The sequence below is a fragment of the Alligator sinensis genome, unplaced genomic scaffold (genome assembly GCF_000455745.1).
Source record: "Alligator sinensis unplaced genomic scaffold, ASM45574v1 scaffold255_1, whole genome shotgun sequence".
Lineage (NCBI taxonomy): Eukaryota > Metazoa > Chordata > Crocodylia > Alligatoridae > Alligator > Alligator sinensis.
Window position 1 is genome coordinate 1,310,417 of NW_005842270.1, and position 18,551 is coordinate 1,328,967.

The 18,551-nt window shown below is 44.8% G+C and overlaps 1 protein-coding gene across 1 annotated transcript in view; it reads right to left on the bottom strand.

The window, feature by feature from the left end:
* The window catches only part of ZC3H18 (zinc finger CCCH-type containing 18), a 43,541-nt gene extending 31,287 nt beyond the window's left edge, over positions 1-12,254 (bottom strand). Inside the window, 7 exon segments of the mRNA XM_025209140.1 lie at positions 352-384; positions 2,084-2,241; positions 3,050-3,142; positions 3,444-3,592; positions 7,144-7,228; positions 9,385-9,989; positions 12,065-12,254. Coding sequence (XP_025064925.1) covers positions 352-384; positions 2,084-2,241; positions 3,050-3,142; positions 3,444-3,592; positions 7,144-7,228; positions 9,385-9,975 — 1,109 coding nt within the window. The 5' untranslated portion in view covers positions 9,976-9,989; positions 12,065-12,254.
* Positions 12,255-18,551: the final 6,297 nt, after the last annotated feature.

The following is an 18,551-nucleotide window of genomic DNA, read 5'->3' on the forward strand; positions in this document are numbered from 1 at the left end:
CAGTGACTCTGGGTGTTCAAAACTGCAAACTACTGCAAGACAGAAGTTCTTGCTTTTCATTCCACCCTCAACCCCAAACTCCCTCATCCCTTCCTGTAATACCTGTTTGTCTGTCTGTATAATTTCATTTGTGAAAACAGGCACCACTGCTGTGCCTTCTAAGTGTATTTAAGTAGGAGGCTAACTTCATTTAAAAACCTATTTTCCAAAACTAGTGGCATCCAATCTAAAATCTGCAAACCACCCGTTATAGGGACAACCGTCTGTAGCCAAGGAAGTTATAAGTACAATGGAAGAAAACGGGGTATTTTGTTACAGATGGTACAGTACTGAAAGCAAAGACCTGCTTACCCATAGTTAATGTTTTCTTTGACGTCCGCCTCCCTATAGTTTTTCAAAAAAGAAAGAGGGATTTATGAACTATTTTGTCATCTCCATCTGTCACAAGACAAGCAATATCATTATCTGAAACACCAATGGTTAATATTTGCTGTGAGCTGCCACTCATCTCATATAATGAATAGAGGGTGAAAAATCAGACGTTTTTTCAACTTTAAAAGTGACTGGCTTGACTATGAGTCTGCAGGTTATTTCCTATAGCATTCTCTTCCTGAGGACTCTGATGGTCCCCTTTTTAAACATTGGACTCATTTTAGTCTTTAGTACTTCTGCTTGGTTCCAGAAGTTAAGCACGCTCTATGTAAGGAGAGCTCAGCACCCACAAAACAGAGCTCTGACCTCAAGCAGAGCTTCTGGGCACTACAGCAATATAGAAAAATAAGTCACCCAAATGCTTATTTAGGACAGGAGATGTATACTGTGTTAAGAACAGCAAAACTGTCAACCCAGACTTTGAATACATGACACTGTTACACATGAGGTACAGTCAACCTGCAAAATGTTAGCGAGAAAGCAAAAAGGTGCACTGGTAAGATTTTTCAGAGGAGGATGAGAGCAAGGCCCAGAGTGACCACTGTTAGCTTTTACTCTATAAGCAGAAATTTACAGAATTAGTTGCAGGACTTCTTCCCTGGTAAAATGGAGGAAAGGGTGTTCAGTTTGAGTCCTGAGCCAATCTAAGCTTAGGGAGCCAAGTTTAGCTTGCCTCTCTTCGGTTTCCATTTCTTTCCCAACTCAGACAAGGGACATTCAAAATAGCTGGAACCAAGGCTTGAAAATTCACTGCCCTATAGCGTGGAGGAATCTTTCCATGGCATGCATATATGCATGGTGGGGGTGTGGGGAGGTGGAGAAACAGGAGGCTCACCCATCAGCTCCTACAGAATGTAAGGAAATTTTTTTTTATAATTACATTACTCGTTTTTATAGCTACTAAAAATCTTCCCTTAAGTGATTACTTCCAGTTACCCAAGCGGGGTCAGACCAAGGTCTCCATCACTCCTGCTGGCTTTACTGCACACTTGGAGACTCAGGCTTCAGCTACTTCCCTGTGTAAGGAGACCTACCCCTACAGGGAGTCTTAACTGTGAACAGGTTAAGCCTCTTGGCTAAAGTCCTAACAAGTGCTTTATCTAGGACCAGCAACACAGAGTGTGGTGCACACCTGAAGCCTGCCTGTGGCAAGAGAACTCCCCATGCTGCTGGCAGAACAACTCCATCTCTTGTGTGGACGTGGTTTCTACTGTCACCCCACAGCCAGTACCTTCTCAAGGTGCATTTTCCCTGCTGGTGGTACAGCTGCTGGAGCACAGCCACCAGAAGCATATAGGCATGCAGATGCTAGGAGGTGACACCTTCTCTGTGCCACCAGACCAGGTATGTGTGGGTACAGCCTGAGGAACAGGGCTGAAACACTTGAAGGAAAAAACTGGTGTTAACCTGGAACTACTCAGAGGCGCCTCCAAAGGAACAGTGGAGCCAGGTTTTTTGGCTGTGGTGTTTCAGCTGCTGTCACACAAGCTAGTGAGATTCTCAGAGCTGTATGCACTGCACATCTTGAAGAAGAAATTCAGACCTGGCCATAGCACCAACGTGTTTGGATTTGATCAAGAGCACAGGCTGGGGTTACTTCCCACCCCTCCACTCCAAAAAGCAAGAGGGCAAGCACAAAGTGGGCTCTTACGCTGGATCTCGGACGTCTCTTGTGATGCGATAGTTCCAGTCCCGGAAAAATTCGTTCTCCTTGTCGAATTCCCGCTCATCCTCTCCAATGGTCACTGTAAACCGCTTCTCCTCAAAATCTGGCTCTTGTTCTTTTCTTATAGTTGCCTTTTTTAACACCTGCCACAATGCAAAGTATAAAAGCATGCTGAAGGAGGAGCATCAGGGCACAGAGAACAAGTGTTAGCATGCTGACAGCGCCACCCCACTCAGGAGGGACCTGCTCAAAGTAACCCTCCCTCTGCTGCTCAGTCCCCTAAAGATGCAGGATGTAGATGTTTTCCAGGACCAGGATATGTACACTTTATTATTTTGTGAGCTCAAATGATAGATCAGACAGGGAGACTGGTGCAATCACTGAAAAGCTCTTGGAAACTTAAACCAATGCCTCTGTAGATGAACACTGTGAGCTTTATGATGCAAGTACCACAGGGGGGCTTACGCAAGGGGAAGAGGGGCACGAAACTCACTGGACCTGCTTAGAAACAGGCAAATAGTTGGAGTGGGGGTTGGCTTTGGTAAGCCTTGAATTGTGCATGAGTTCTCTCTTCTAGCTGATGTTGATAGGGGGGAAAAAAAAAAAAAAGTGTGCTGGATGCCAGCTCTTCGTGGTCAGAAGACTGATGTGGGGTACAACATAAAGAGGACAGTTGGAGTAAAGGGCTTCCCCAAAAAACAAAGCAGAAAAAAAAAATGTTCATGGCTTTCATCAACAGGAAAAATCTTGCACATTTCAAAACTAAAACAGACCGAAATGAGGCACTATGCCCTCATCCTTCTTTACACCATCTCCAAAGAGGTGAGAGAATAGAGCAACCAGCAAGAAAGTCCTTCTCAGTGGCATCAGCCATCGTTTCGCCACCGAGGAAACGGAGACCCGCTAGCTTGAGAGACAGGAGACCACATATTGCAGGAGGAGCAGTTATACCTCTTTAGCATGCCGGAGCCCTCTTTCCCAGGCACTTTCTGTTGGAGGGTCTGGAGGGGGCGGAGGTAAAATTTCATCTGCTACTGGCCCACCCTGTCAGAAGAAAAGAACAAGTGGGAATATGAGACATCTGCAAACATTAGCACAGGCTGTCCTACAGAACTTTGTGAACACCCTAAATCCAGGGCAGACTTGCAAAGTTATGGCTGTTTACTGATGGTTTCACAACATATAAACCGCCTTCTTAAAATTAACCTATCCTGCAGGACCGTTTGATTTTGCTACACTACAGGCCAACTTAGTAAACCCTTCAGCCCCTGTAAAACAGCTGCAGATCAATTCAAGCAAAAAAAAAGAGCAGCCTCTCCAAATGTGTAAACTGCTGCGTTCATACCCAAGGGTTGGCTGGCATCAGCGGGTGAGGGCCGATGGGAGGTGCGCCGTTGGGGGAGAAGGGGTCTGGTTTGGAGATCAAGGAGTAGTTCCCTTTGTCATTCACACCAGGATGGATAAACCTACAGTTCATTCCCCAAGTGCAGTGACCTGTGGTGAAAACAAAGTCCAGTTAAAGGCTCCCATACAGAATACTTGAACGCCTCAAGATGACAGCATCTACTGCAGCTGCAGTGCTATCCAAAGTCCCAGGGGATAACACTGTGAGACCTTTTCTCTCTCTCTAACTCCCTTTAGGAAAGAATTCAGCTGCAATACTAGATAAATGAAAGGGAAGAATCTTGTTTTGGCAGGTTATAAGAGATTTATATGTGAAAAACTATCCAGTGAATTCTACATCTCCGTTTCATACAAAAGACTTGGAGCTGGAACTCTGTGATAGATCCAAATGACAAGACCTGAAAAGAAGTTTAAAAGCAGCGATTCAAATCAAATACGTAGCCCTGTGGTGCATATAATTGGGGTTCCTTTATTCAGTGGATTCTGTGCACTTGTCAGAAAGTAGCAGGAGAGGAGACCTTTTTGGGTGGGTGAGGGGTGGTGGGAAGAAGAGGAGGATGACAATGCTCAGGCCATTACAGTTTGTTAGTTGAAATCGTCGTACCTTGCCAGGGGACACGGACACGGACACGGACACACTCTCTCTCTCTCTCTCTCTCTCTCTCAGGTGTTACTAACAGGATACAGAGCTAGTTTGTGGCTTTGGATTTAGCCCAGGTTAGTAGGTGACAATATGCGTCTTCCCCTGTGGCAGCTGGCATGAAGTCAGATGCTGTGATGTAAAGACCTGGTAGAAACCCCATGGAGACCCAAGCCCACCATTCCCTGACGCAGCAGGTGGTGCACAAACATTGCAATTAATTTTTGGTGGCCTAATCACTTGCACTCATCCCTACAAGTGATCCCTCCAAGGCAGGGGTGAGACTTGAGAGTTGCATCCAGATGAGCACATGCGGTGCATGGCACCGCAGACACATCTGTGGTGCCACATACTGCAAGTTAAGCTGTTCTCCGTACTGCAAGGGATATCTAGGAGTCAAAAAAACCCACAAGAAAAAAAGTGGACCAATCCATGCAATGGCAGCATGAGCTGTGCAAAGCTGGAGCCTGGCCGGCTGGAGCTGCACTCCACTCTGCCACCGCTGCAGCCCCAGGAGGCCCCCAGCATCCCAGGTAGGGCTGCTGGGGCCAGCCTAGTACTGGCCACAGCCTCCCCTACCCCACCCGGGGTAACCTGCTGCACACCAGAACACGTGTGGCATAGGTGTTCTCCGGGGACAGCTAGTGGTGTGCCGCCAACGCTAGTTATCCCCAGGGAACCAAACGTCCACACACATCTGGACGCAGTCTAGGACGGCAACATTTGGAGCAAAGTTATACCGCCACTACACACATCCATCTATTCTGCGTGAGGAGAGAGAGCCCAGGAGACAGAATGCCTCTCCACCTTTCAGAGCACTGTGGCAACAGCAAGCTTCTGTACTCCCTGTTCTCTCTGTGTAATTTAACCAGTTATTCAGGACTTGCGTGAATACCAGAAGTGTTAACAGATCTCCTTACAGAACTCTTTTAAAAAACAGACCAGTCACCAAGAAAAAAAATATTATGCAAATATTTCCAGTAAGATATTTGACAGCTGACCACTGGAACTGTTAATAAGAATCGAGGGAGATGCTTCCTGTTTCTGATTTAAATATGCCAAGTGCAGCAGTTACTCCTGGCAATTAAGAAACCTGTGTGTGCATGCCAGGACAGCTGCTAATCATGCCATTTGCACTATTTCATAGAAGCAGCCACATCCAAAGAGAACCAGGGTGGTTATGAGACACTATTTTCAAACCTATTTCTAAGCAACAACCCAAGCTATATCCCAGCAATGTCAGCCAGCAGCCAACCTGCTTCTACAGATCTCTCGCGAGGTGGAAAGAAAGCAGGAGCCTCCTGCACCCAGTGGAAGCTGAAATCCAAGGAATGTACCTGCGGCAAAACAGCTCGGCATGATGCAGGCTGAACTTTGACACATGGGCACAAGGCAAGTGATCAAAATAATTCCATGAAGCGTGGGAGGACAGCCGCATTAAACGTTACTGAGAACGAAGGAAGAAACTGCGCTTGCTGAAGAAAACACGCACCACATTCAAAGAAAGGCATACGTCCCGCCCAGCCACGTCACTACCGGATTCATGCCAAGAGGCATGTGAAGAACAATTAGACACAGGAAAACTTCCAGGAAAAGAGGTGAGCTACAACAAATGCTCATCTCTTTGGAAAACCCCATCCCAATTCCCTGCGTAGTTTTTATACTAACTGAGCAGTGACCCAAAGGCTTCTGATCCTCTGTCTCTTTGGCTGTATGTTTCATAGCAACAGCAATTAAAAAAAGGACCCAATTCAGTTTTAACGTACTTGAAGCCTAATCTTTACATTAAAAAAAAAAGGGGGAAACTCTCTTTTAATATTTCCCTTCAGGTTTTACAATGGGAATGTGTTAATACAGTGTTAGGCAGACAAGGTTCCTTGGGTGAATCCGATAACTTTTATTAGACCAACCCAAATAGTTGGAAAATAATTATTTTCCAACTATTTGGGTTGGTCTAATAAAAGTTATCGGATTCACCCAAGGAACCTTGTCTGCCTATGTCCTTAGACCAACACGGCTACAACCTACACGCCTTAATACAGTGTTAAATTTTGTTCAGATCATCTCCAGGATTATTTGAAATTAAAAGAGAAAATAAGGAAGAGGGGGAAGGTACAATTCTTTTTAATGCAAAGCCAAAAGACCCAAAATCTGTTTAACGAAGGTTACACACAGTGTTGTTATCTGCTTTAAATAGGTCTCCATTTCTGAGTCTCTACCTGGAACAGCATCCCTAGATCAGAGGATTTTTCCAGCCAGCTGCCAATCCCAGTGGCCTACACTATACAGAGTGCCATTCCTCACCCAATCAGACCTGATGTCAAGCTACCTTTGGGCTGCTCTGGAATCTGTGGCTTCCCATTCCTATCAACCGCACCTCTACACAGCCAAGGCAGACTCAGCTCAACAGATGCGCACCAGAAAATGTCTGTCAAAGCAGCCATGCCGAGAAGAAAGGAACATGACATGCCCAGTTACTATTTTCAGGGAAACTCATCAATTCCAGCCTTAGCCTCCCATAAGAGGCCTTTCAATCAAGGTCTCTCAAGGGAAGAAACTGAACCCTATTGTTTGGGATTTAAAAGCAGCAGTCTGGATACTGGACTGCAGGGAACAATTCTCTTCTGGCTGGGTGCCGATGAGACATAGCCTAAGGAGTGTTTTTCCATTCCCAAATTAGTATGGTATAGCATTTTAACAGCAGCTTAAGCAATATTTGATTATCAGAGTTGACAGCTTGAGGTTCTTCTTTCAAGCTGCCAGAAAACACCAGCAGTTTTCTTTTCATTTGCTGCAAGTGAGGCATGCCACAGCTAAGGCAGAGCAGTTTGTGCGCATTTTGCATGCTGGCAGTTTGCGAATCCACCCAGGAAAAGAAAGACGATACTGAGGGATGTCTGGGACACTGAGCATCATATGACCTGCAGTCTAGCAGCTGCACACTGAACAAGAGGAATCACAGAGCGCCTGGTCTACTCCCAGGGCTGCAGTATATTGTTACCTTTCATAAAGAACCGGCAGGTGGGACGTGGCCTCACTTTCCTATCATTGGGATCTTTAACTTCGCCTTCCTCCAAATCATCATCCTGAGAAAGGAAGAAAAAGAGGCTTAAGACAGTCAGGTCACCATGACAACCCCCTCCACCCCCCAACTTTCCCCAAACCATACCCACAATAAAATTTAAAACAAGCAAATATCAAAGGCATTCAGAATGGATCCTGGACAAAATGTCATGGAAATTAAGTTTGAAGTTGTGGTACTACTACTGTGTGCAAGGAGGGTATAGACTCTATAATTTATGGAGGACAGTGGGCGCTGGATGCAGTAAGTGCAGCTTGGTACTATAACATAGATAAGGCTTCAGATTTAAGCCGCAGCTTTTTAATTAATGTATGCTTTAGTTAACTGAGACAAACCCCTGAGTGGGCACTCATACATCATACCAATTTACCTTCCATTAGTCTATCAATCTAAAAACACCACCCCCGCCTTTTTTTTTTTTTTTTTTTTTTTTAAAAACAATGCAACTTGTGGACACAGACAAGGTCTGAAAGCATGACTGATGAGGAGATGCACAGAGTATGTATTGTGGCAAGTTTGGAAGGTCAAAGGGAGTTTAAATAGAGCAAATCAATGGTGGCAAGTGCTATAGGGGCACGAGGCACTTGCACCCTCAAGAAGCTCTTCAACCTCCAAGGCTATGTAGCATTGCCCCCTCATCTGTCTCAGCTTTCTTCCCTAGGAGGCACAAACATTTTCAGGGTGGACCACATGGTAACAGAGAGATCAGCTGGTGGGTCCATTCCCTCCCAGTAGGGAGAAGAACATCCCTGTGGCAACAACTGCAGTTGCTTATATGGAAAAAGTTGTGCTGGGAAAATGTTTTATGCCTCTGTATCAAGTTAGCAACCAGAAAGGAGAATCCATGGGCCAGCTGGAAATAAACAGCGGGTCTGCAGAGAGGTGGGTTAACAACTGATTCTACTATATTCTTGCTGAAATCCAATACAAGGTAAGCTCTCCTGAGTAAGGGTTCATTTTTGAGGTGCCAACAGAGGGCATACACATTTAAAATAAGCCTTGCTGACAACTTGTTCCCTAAAACCTAAAAACGTGTGCAAACAGAGTAAAAATGTAGACCCTAAGTATTCCTGAGGTCATCATCATCTTGTCCCTGCCTGAGCAGGAATTATTTTGTTTTTAAACTCTAAAATCAGCAGCCACAGGGATTGTCTCTCTGCCCTTCCTCACCCCTCACATTGCTTGTAGAAAGCCCAGCACCATCAAGTCTATCTAGCTCCCTGACTCCGGCTCCAAGGTGCTATTCACAGTGCCAACAGCAATACAATGACATAGTTTAAAGCCTCTGGATTTCCCGTGTATGCCTGGCATTCGTCCTACAGGAACTGTCACAGCCTGGGAGGTTAATAACATTATACCTGACGAGACAGATGCGAGCACCTGGCTAATTAATGTGGTGCCAACAAGCATCCTTTGGGAGCCAGGGCAGAAGCAGTGCCCTGAAGCTCTGGAGACCCTGTGCCCTTGATCAGCATCATTGCTCAGGGGCTCTGCTGACATAGCAGCAGGCTCTGTTTTCCAGGCCTTGCAGCCAGCAGATTTTCCAAACTATGAAGCATCTGGCACCTAAGCAGTTGAAGCTGTAACACAGAACAAAGCAAGCTTCCTGGCAGAGAGTCTCCCAGAAGACAGCTGAGAGCATATCTGAGCTTGAAGGGCTGGATGGCAAGAGGGACAAGCCAAGACCCTAGAGTAGATTGAGGTTATCAGCTAGGCCAGGGGTCAGCAACCCCTGGCACGTGTGCCGAGCATGGTACGCAAGGCCATTTTGCTCCGCGCACCACCACCAGCCTGGGCTCAAAGCAGCTGCTGCCAGCCATGAAGCCCAGGCTGCTCCCAGCAGGCGGCTAGGAGGCCGCAAGCCCTGCTGCAAGCAGACTGGGCTCCGTGGATTGGCTGCAGCTGGGAGGCTGCAAACAGCTGCTCTGGGCTCCAGCACTGTGCTCCGGCACCTTCCAAGGTAGACATTGTGGTTTTTTCGGCACTCTGGCCAAAAAACGTTGCCTACCCTTGAGCTAGGCCATACGCTCTGACTGCAGCTACTTACGTTAAAAAAAAGAGGCATGTCAAAAACTCAGTAAGGCAATCCCGATAAAGCAAGCCAAAGGATTTCCCCAAGCAATGCCCAGGCTGCCGTGTCAAGAACAGCCTCACACTTACATCAATCTCTCCATCGTCAATCTCTCCATCGTCTTCCTCTTTCTTCTTCTCCTTGACAGGATCCTGACCATCCTTTTCATCGTCACTTTTGGTGCTGGATTTCTTCTCGTCCTCGGGGGCATCATCCCCCTTCTCCTCCTCCTCTTCCTCCTCAGCCCCAGCCTTTTCTGCATCCTCCTCTGCGGCAGCAGCACTTGGCTCTTCGGGAACCTCCTCGTCATAGTCCAGTTCGTGTTCATCCAGTTCCCGAGTGACAGAAGACGCTTCATCTCCAAGGTCATTTGTCCTGTCTTCCTCCTCCCCCTTGCGACACGGGGAGTTCTTTAGCTCCCTCCTCTGCTCATTATTGTCAGAGTCCTGAGACTTGGTTTCGCTTAAACGATCCTCCTCATCTGAGTGATTCTCTTTGCCATGACTCAGTGCCCTGGCCGCAACCTCCTCTTCTTCATCCTCCAAGATGCTGCCTTGTCCACCCTCTCCATCGAGTTCTCGATCCGAGCCGCTCTCCTTCAGGATCTCATCATCGGAAAGCTGCCGGTTCTCCTCCTCCGGAGAGCAGGGGTTTTGCTCAGGGCTGTTGGAAACATCCATCAGTACCTGCTAATCTGCAAAAGGCGAACAAAAAAAAGCCATTTGTTATATGCAACAATTTGGGGAATGAGAAAGTCTCATTAAACATGTGGTGCTCTTGAGTTCTCTCTTCCGAGTAGAGATGATCACAGCCTGTCCTACCATCTCATAAAAGAGAATGCACAGGGTCTCAGCACACTCCACAGAAGGAAAGAAGTTTAGAAACATCAACAGTTATCTGCTTATTCCATTAAAAAAAAACCAAAAAAACAAAAAACAAAACAACCAACCCCCCCCCCCCCCCCCCCACCCCCCCCCTCTCTATCATACAGGTAGACACACAGTTCAGTATCAGAATTTAACCCCCTCTGCCTAGGAAGGGTCAGGCTGGATAAATGTGGATAGAAGACTTCCTTATATACGGCTCCCTCCTAGTTCCAACTGGAGAAGCTAGCATTAAAAAAAAATCCCTGTCAAACTAGTGGCTAGTGTTCAAGACACAAGACAGATGCTGTGCCCCTCCTGGAAGGTGGCAATGGTATTTCAGAAGTGAATGGGTGAACCTGCTACATACACTGACCAATTTTCAAAAGCACTGAGCATCAAAACAGTCTAGTCAAATAAATGGTTCAGGCTCCTTGGATGATCAGGAACACAGCCTGTAATGAACTTTGGTAAGAGAGCTGCATGCTGGCATTAATTCTTCTGCTGTACCCTGAACTAGGAAAGGAAAAGCCAAGAATTAGATGTATTTGAAGGTTTAGATTAAGAGTTTTTTAATCAGGTTAAATTTAGAGAACAAAACTTACTACGTCTAACCCACCACCCACTCTCCATAGTAACAATGTATTTAGAATTCCTTTAAGGAAATCTTTCAGTGGCATAATGATCGTCTGCATTGTGCTGTTTTCTAGCAGGCTCAATACAAATATTCAAATATTAGATCTTTGCTTATAACAAAAAAGATAAATACAGCAATTATAAGAGGCAAGGCAGAAGGTGTTCTGGAGTAATTCATCAAGAAACATGTTTTAAAAATGCAGAGACTGGATGGCCCAGAGAATTCAAAAAGAGACAGAGGTCTCCTATCAGAAGTTTGCTCTTTCTAATCCAGGCCAGTGCCGGCAGAAAGCACTTACTACCAGCTGGCAGTCTGATACTCCATGTAGCAGTCTTCACTCAGGAAAGACCAAAATCACAATTAGCAAGATGACTGGGAACATCAGATAAATCCAAGGACTAAGTAGTTTCTCCAAAATGTAGAAGTGACAAATGAATGGGAATAGCATGAGGCCTCCAGTTCCCAGTATGATTTATATATCTATCCACTGCTGTGAAAGAGACTGGGCTGTAATGTAGGTTTGGAAAGGCATGGGTGCTAAAAAGGGAGAATAGACAATTTGCTATGGTACTTTTACAGGTGAAGGAAGTCATGGCATTACAAACTAGCACTATTAATCCCCTTTTGAGAAACCATCCCTTAACATATATAGGATGCTTCATTCGAAGTTCTTCTCCATTATGTCCTCCTTAGAAATTTGTTCCCTGACACCATGCATGTATTGGTAGGTTTTCACCCAGGACATCTAAGGTCTTTGGCGGAAAGATGCTATATTAAAAAAACAAAAAAGATGGCTTCTTCAGGGAAATCACAACTCCCTTTTCAAACAGCTTAATCAAATGCTGTGAAATAGAAGAGTGGCTCCCATCAGCCATCTGCGTGCTATTTTCTACTCCCCTTGACCAACATACAACTCCTCACTGCTGAGCTTCTTTGACGCTACAAATCAAGAAGGCTGTCACTTATCATAAGAACAAGGAAAAATGCACATGGCAGAACGCATACTAAGTCAGCAGCGCACAAGCAGATGGCTGAGAAATCCAAGCAGATTTCTCCAGGTGAAAAGAAAGCAAATTGCCTAAGGATTTTAAGCACCAAACACTGATCATTATGGAATTTGGGGGCTCTGCACTGTAATAGGGTCCAATTAGGTATTGCAGTCAACATGCAGTTCTCCTCCAGGTAGTTAAAGGAAGCCTGGAAGGTAATTTCTGGCACTGGCTTGGGCAGCTTAATGTGTCGTTTTTCTTTTCTTTTTCGTTTCCTCACCTGCAGCAGAAGAACAGACCCTTGATTCCCAGCACTTCAGTCTTGGGTTCCTCCTTCCAGCAACCCCCCCATAAATAGATCTCTCCCCCGACCCAAGGCTGCCAGGTTCCCGCTCTCTCCACACACAAACCCCTCCTGTGGGCTCACTAAGATGAACAAGACCTAAAGAGAAAAAAAAGCATCAGTATTCTGCCTTCTACACCCTAAGCTTCCTAGAACAAAGACCGTTACATTCGTATCTTGTACCGCAGATGTACCATCAACCCTTACACAATACCTCCTGCCTTCACAGGACCAGAGAAGTGATTAGTTAATATTTGTAATGAAGTTGCTTTGAAGTTGAAAGCACCTATAAAATAAATGCTGCCTATTCTCACACAAGCAGTTTGCAAAAGTCGCAATAAAGCACAGCTTTGAAAACTTCCCAAGACAAGTTCCACCATGTACAAATATTAGTATTTAGCAGACACAGGACTAAGTCTTCAAGGCACTGTACAAATGTCAACTAACTAATAAATATAAGTAGTATCTGAACACTGCACAGCGTACTTAGGAGTGCAGTGTATCCCATGCTGGGCCTAATGTAAGTTTCCAGAGTTTCTAACAGCATTTGAGCTAGTTCTATGAAAACCTTGACATTTTATGGAGAGCTAAAAACAAGAACGCAGCTAACTGCCTCCTACTAATAACAACTCTGGGTAGTTAAGTGCAGAATGGGAAGGAATTCAAACAAATTATGTTTCTAAAAAGCATTTAATGATGGGGCAGAGCTCAGAAACACATCCATAGGAATAATTCTATGATGACATATTTAATTGTCTAAGTATCCAAGAAGTTGCTTTTTGAATGTACATATTGGAAATTACTTACAGTTTGTTACATACAAGAGGTCAACATTAACAGGCCTGTAAGAGCATAAAAACCTGGCAGGGAGAGTGGAGGTCAGGGAATAAACTTTCTGATCTCTTGCAAATAAGAAGCTTTAAGGTAGATGCTGCTAAGTTATCCAGACAGCTTTCAGCACTCAAGGGGGAGAAAGTGGGTTCGTGCTTATTTTGTCTTCAGCTATGCGAATGCTCCCCTCAGCTAGTAGCTATTAAAACCGTGACAAGAATACAACCCTTTCCTGTTACATTTCTCCTTTAGCCTCCATTAACAAGCGATGAAAGGAACACATTTAAAACCAACGCGGTCTTTAATCAAAACATCCAGAGACAACAAAATTGGGTGCTCATGTTAGCTCATTATATATTTCCTGCCTCAGAACAGCGGCACGGCTCTCTCAGTACTCTTGGCAGATCGTTGCTAAGGCTATTTTGAAAAGGCAGTACATGTGGCAAGCTTGCACTATGGCTAGCCAGAGTGCGGCTGTTAAGTAAGTGCGTAAAAGGCCATCAGTTCAGTTAGCTGTTCGGTCCTGGGGCCACCACTTCATCTCAGTTCATTAGTACATAAGAAATGCTAGGCCAGGACCAAAGACCGAGATCTGCAATTCCTATGCTACCTGTGACAACATGTATTTGAGGACAAACTTTTCCGAGAATTGGAAAGGTAAAGCTAAAACTAGGAAAGAAGCAGGGGAATGAGATAGTTTGACATCTTGGGACAGATGGTGCCACCGTTCTTTAATGTAGGCCACTGAACGCAGTTTACTCATTAATTCAAAGACTACTGAAAACTCCAGCCCAATTTCAAGTACATTTAAGTACAAGGGTATAGGTTGTGGCCCTGTTGCTTCCTCAGCCTGACCAAGGGTATTTATACCCGAAAGCTTGCTAAGAAGAATTTTTCCAACTATTTGAGTTGGTCTAATAAAAGATACCAGATTTACCCAAAAAACCTTGTCTACATTTAAGTACAAGACATTTATATTCACCAGGCCATCTCCTCATAGCAATCAGTCCTGTTCTGGCTGATGCTGGGATGGCTAGATGAGAGATTTTCATCTCTGAAATCTATTATTCCACAAACAGACCCAAGGGTCTGCAGGGAAACCTAATAAAGAAACTGTGCTAATACCATGGCAGCCTTGTTTGGAGCTGCCAAATTACAGAAGTGTGACAGTACCAGAAGAGATGGTGGAGATTGACTGGGAGTCTTCCTTATACAGCAGAAGCTGCTGAAATGAACTTCTTAATGTAACAGCACTGTTGATGATGGGGAAAAAAAAAGAGGAGAAATGACTCTGAAACCTTTACCAGGGGCAGCAGATATTTATAGAGAATACTGAAAAGGAAGAAAAGCTTTCTGTCTTGCTCAGATCAGAAAGCCTGCCAGCTTTAATGCATCAGCCTATGCAAAAATAAAAAGAGTTTGGCCCCAGTGCTAAGTTCTTATGACTCCCTTTGCTCCATTTCAAAAGGGCTTGCAAAAAAAATGTTGACATTTCTCACAGACCCATATAAGCTCTTCGGGGATTTTTGATTTCCAGGGAACAGAGACCCAGCATGGCCCCAGATACCAAGTAACCTAAGGGAGAAGGGTAATTCAGAACGTTAGTTTTATTCAGCGCAGCTAAGAATGACTAGAAGAGAATTCCAGAGGTTTCACTCCCCACCATAAAAACCCAGCATAAGATTAGCTAACTAATAAAACTGGTCCAGTTTATAACTAGCTTTAAAAAGCAGATTCGTGAGAGTGAGAAATCATGAATTACTGGAGACTGTGAACTGTGCTACAGGATTTATAACCTAGAATTCTTTGGCAAAAACCTGCAGCAGAGTGCTCTCCTGACGAAAGGTATTTAAACCCGAAAGCTTGCTAAAAAGTTTTCCAACTATTTGAATTGGTTTAATAAAAGATATCAGATTTACCTACAGAAACTTGTCTGCCTAAATGGGAGGCATTTATTTTTAAAACTGCTTTATAAAAGATTATAGGCAGCACCAGCAAAAGTGGGGGCTGCCTGATGCTTCCCATCAAAAGCCTCCTTTCAGTTGCTCATAACTTTGCCAGGCTTTAGCCAATTTGGCCCGATTACAAGTTTCACCTAAACTTCTGCTGTTGCTGCTGTTTCTTTGAATGGGGTTATAGATTCTTATAACCACTTCTCTGAACAACTTTGGGGCCCATCAGAGATTTAGCAAGAGTGCTGGGGTCACCCTGGCAGCAGGGATGTGCCTTTTGCTGTCCCCATGAAATGACAAATTCCAGACCAGGTTATAAAGCCTAGCTTATGGTTTCTGTCTGCACCAAGTACCCTGCATCCCCTCACAGATCCCAGGTATGGGCCAGACTGTGTATCTGCTATTGTCACAGAGTAACTGAGCATGACTGCTCACGTGGCGACAGGGACTGCCACAGACTTCTCCTAAAGCTGTCCCTTCTGAATGCTAGGAGCCAGTGGCACCCAAACCAAGAGCAGATGCTGCCTCTTCCCTGCTTGTTAATACTTCCACCTTTTCCCCCAGTATACAGGCACATAAAAAGAAGGGGAGAAACAGTCTAACATCAATGGATGAGGACAAAGTGAGGAATTCTTGCCGTTGCTCTCAGGTTTTGAGTTCTCAACCCGAGATGCCCCGGGCTTGATATTTCAGAGTACTTAGCAAGTTACAACACTTTAGAGAGTCCTAGCAGAGCTCCCACTGCTGTTAGTCTGCATGTCTGATCCCTACTGTCTCATACGGTGTACCCTAAAAACAAGGAACACAAGACAGATGCCTTATTTAAGTGATGTGCTGAGCATCAGGTATAAACTCACGCAGAAATGTCAGAAGTGACTGAGTCAAAGCTGCAAGATCCCCCTTAACTTCAGCATTTCCTAACTTTGAAGCACTTGACTGTGCAACTTCATATGATTAAACTAAATCTTAAACCACTGCTGACACATTTCTAGAGATGAGCAAGGCATTTGTATATCTACTCAGAGAAGTAGGGCTGGAAGGGACCTCCACAGGTCATCTAGTCTGACCTCCTCCCTGAGATAGGATCATCCCAATCCAAACCATCCCATACAACCATAATCCAAACTCTACATAAGATTACCCTCAACCCTGACACAACATAGACTTAACCTACCACAGGTAAAGCAAGGGAACCATGGCAGCCAATGTCCTGCTTCTATAAAATGTTGTCAATATATAGTCAAAAGGTTCTGGGTAGAGGGCCAAGCCCCCTGCAACAAGGTAAGGCAAAAACCCCACAAAGTCTGTGCCAATCTGACCATGGCGTCAGTCTGACCCTGAGCAGAGGGGCAAGACCCTCTAGCCATAAAACTTCGGCTTTCCTCCTGTAGAATTGGCATACCTCAGTTGAAGTCCCCAGCCCTAGCTGTAGCCAACAGCCAATTTCTCTGGGGAGGCTAAAAAACACCCTGACGCACATAACAGGAAAAAGAGGCAGTGGGAGGAAACGGGGGCGGGAGCAACCAGCAAAGCCCAGAAGCACAGGAAAGACCCAAAGTAGAAAATAGGCACAGCTGCGTCTGGATCATCCCCAACCAGTGGCTGTTATGCCTCTCCTTGATGGAGAGTCTTTCAATGATCGCAAGTCCACAACTTCCCTATGCAGTCTATTCCATTGCCCCACTTTTCTCACAGTTTATACAAACCTAGTTTATGTTATTCTCACAGTTTATACATACATCGCTGATGTTCAATAAAAAGTGTTTATACCAACCAAACGCTATGCAAAATACTCACCTTCAATATATATTGAAAGAGATTATTATTTGTTTTTTCTAACAAAAATATTGTCCTGCACTGTTTTACCAACAAAGAAATACAGCACTGGACAAGAGCATGAAAGAAGGTATAGTAAAGCTAAAGGCAGTAAGAAAAACCCCAAGTGGCTAGTGGAGATTTTAAAATGGCCATTTCATTAATCCAGCATTCAGCTAAGTGTTGTGAGGACTTACTTTCTGGAATAAGATTTTGAATCCACTGCTTTCTTAATGCAACTTACCCAAGGCAAGAGCAGGAGAGTCAGAGCTTGGATGCATACTCTGGAAATCTTGGCTGCAGGTCCTGCATTCAGGACCATGCCCAGTTCCTACTCTCTGTTAAAGCAGGGACTAACAGATAAGGATGGGAAATGGCTTGGACATAAAATGAAAGTGATGGAATTGAGTAGAGTTAGTGTTTTCGGCCCTTGACAAGGCCTGTTCTAGGCAACAGAGCTAAATTCTGCCCTCGGCTGCTGTGTTGTTCCCAGTAAAATCTACAGAAGCTGTGCAAAGGATTCCCAAAGTGGAATGTATCCTATTTTATTAGTGATGTCTTAATAGCTAGACACACATGCAATTTAGTCAGACAAGCTGCGCTAATCAGAAAATCTATAGCTATCACTCTCAGCCTGCTGAATTAAAGCTCTGCTGCTTTCTGATAAAAACTGGCTGAAAGGCACAACAGCTTAAGCAGCACATTCAGTTAAAGCTATGGAAATTTAACCTTTGTCTACAACAACAGTGAATTGACCTGTTGCTGAAGACAGCCTGGTAGCAGTGGGTCCAAGGAACTAGAGGTGAAAGTATGTTAAGGAGGTGATGAAGAAATGCCTTGCAATCAAGAGCTTCTCCAGCTCTATCCTAACCACGCAGTTTGTCCAATAAAAGGCATCACTCACAAAAACTTTTTGCCTTTGGCATACTTCCTGGACCATCAGGGCTATAACATCACTCCAACATTATGAACACAGGTTAACTTGTCATCAAACCTCAAGAATACTTTCTGTAACCATACTGAAAGTGGCTTTGTCCTTTAGATGCTGCTACTTAAGCAAGGGTTTGAGAAAGCCAGGACTACTGGAAAAGCTCTATCAAGTTCCAACAATTGCTGCAGAACCTGCTGTCATTAAAAAAAAAAAAAGGGTTCAGCCAGTATACTAGCAAAGAGAATCTCAAAACCCTGATCAAAGCAAAAACCAATGAAGTAAGAGTCTCCTTCAGGTGGCTCTAGTACTTCAGTGACTGCTCAGTGCTTTCCTAAAGAGCAGAAAGTGAAAAGTTGGCCAGTGCTGGAACAGAAAAGACTTTGAAGTTCCATGAGTCATCGGCAAGATGGACAGTTGCAGAAAGGTGAGAGCAACAGTAGCAGCCCTGCGAAGAACACCTCATAACAGGACTTCAGGAACAGAGTGAGGAACAGATTGGAAAAGACCTCTGGTCAGAGCAGATACGACATTGCGAGAGACTCCTACAGACTGGCTCAGCAGGAGGCTTTCTTCCTGAAAGCATTCCCTCTCCCTTTCAGCTGCCAAAGAGAGCTGGAGGTGATGAAAGGGTTTCAGATACATCAGACACGTAGTAGCCAGAGGCCAACACAAAAACAGTCCACAGCAGAGCTCCTGAGCAGCATCTAGTTGCAGCCGTACAGTGAACTGCAGCACCTTTTCCTTTGCAAAGAGCAGAGAAAAGCTGACTTCTCTAATCTGATCTTTGCCCTGTCATTATCTTTTATGTGAGTCTGTTTCTGGTAGTCCATGGGATATCTAGTACCTGGCAATTCCTTTTGGCCAACCTGTGTATATGGGTGGGTGAGGGCCAGCC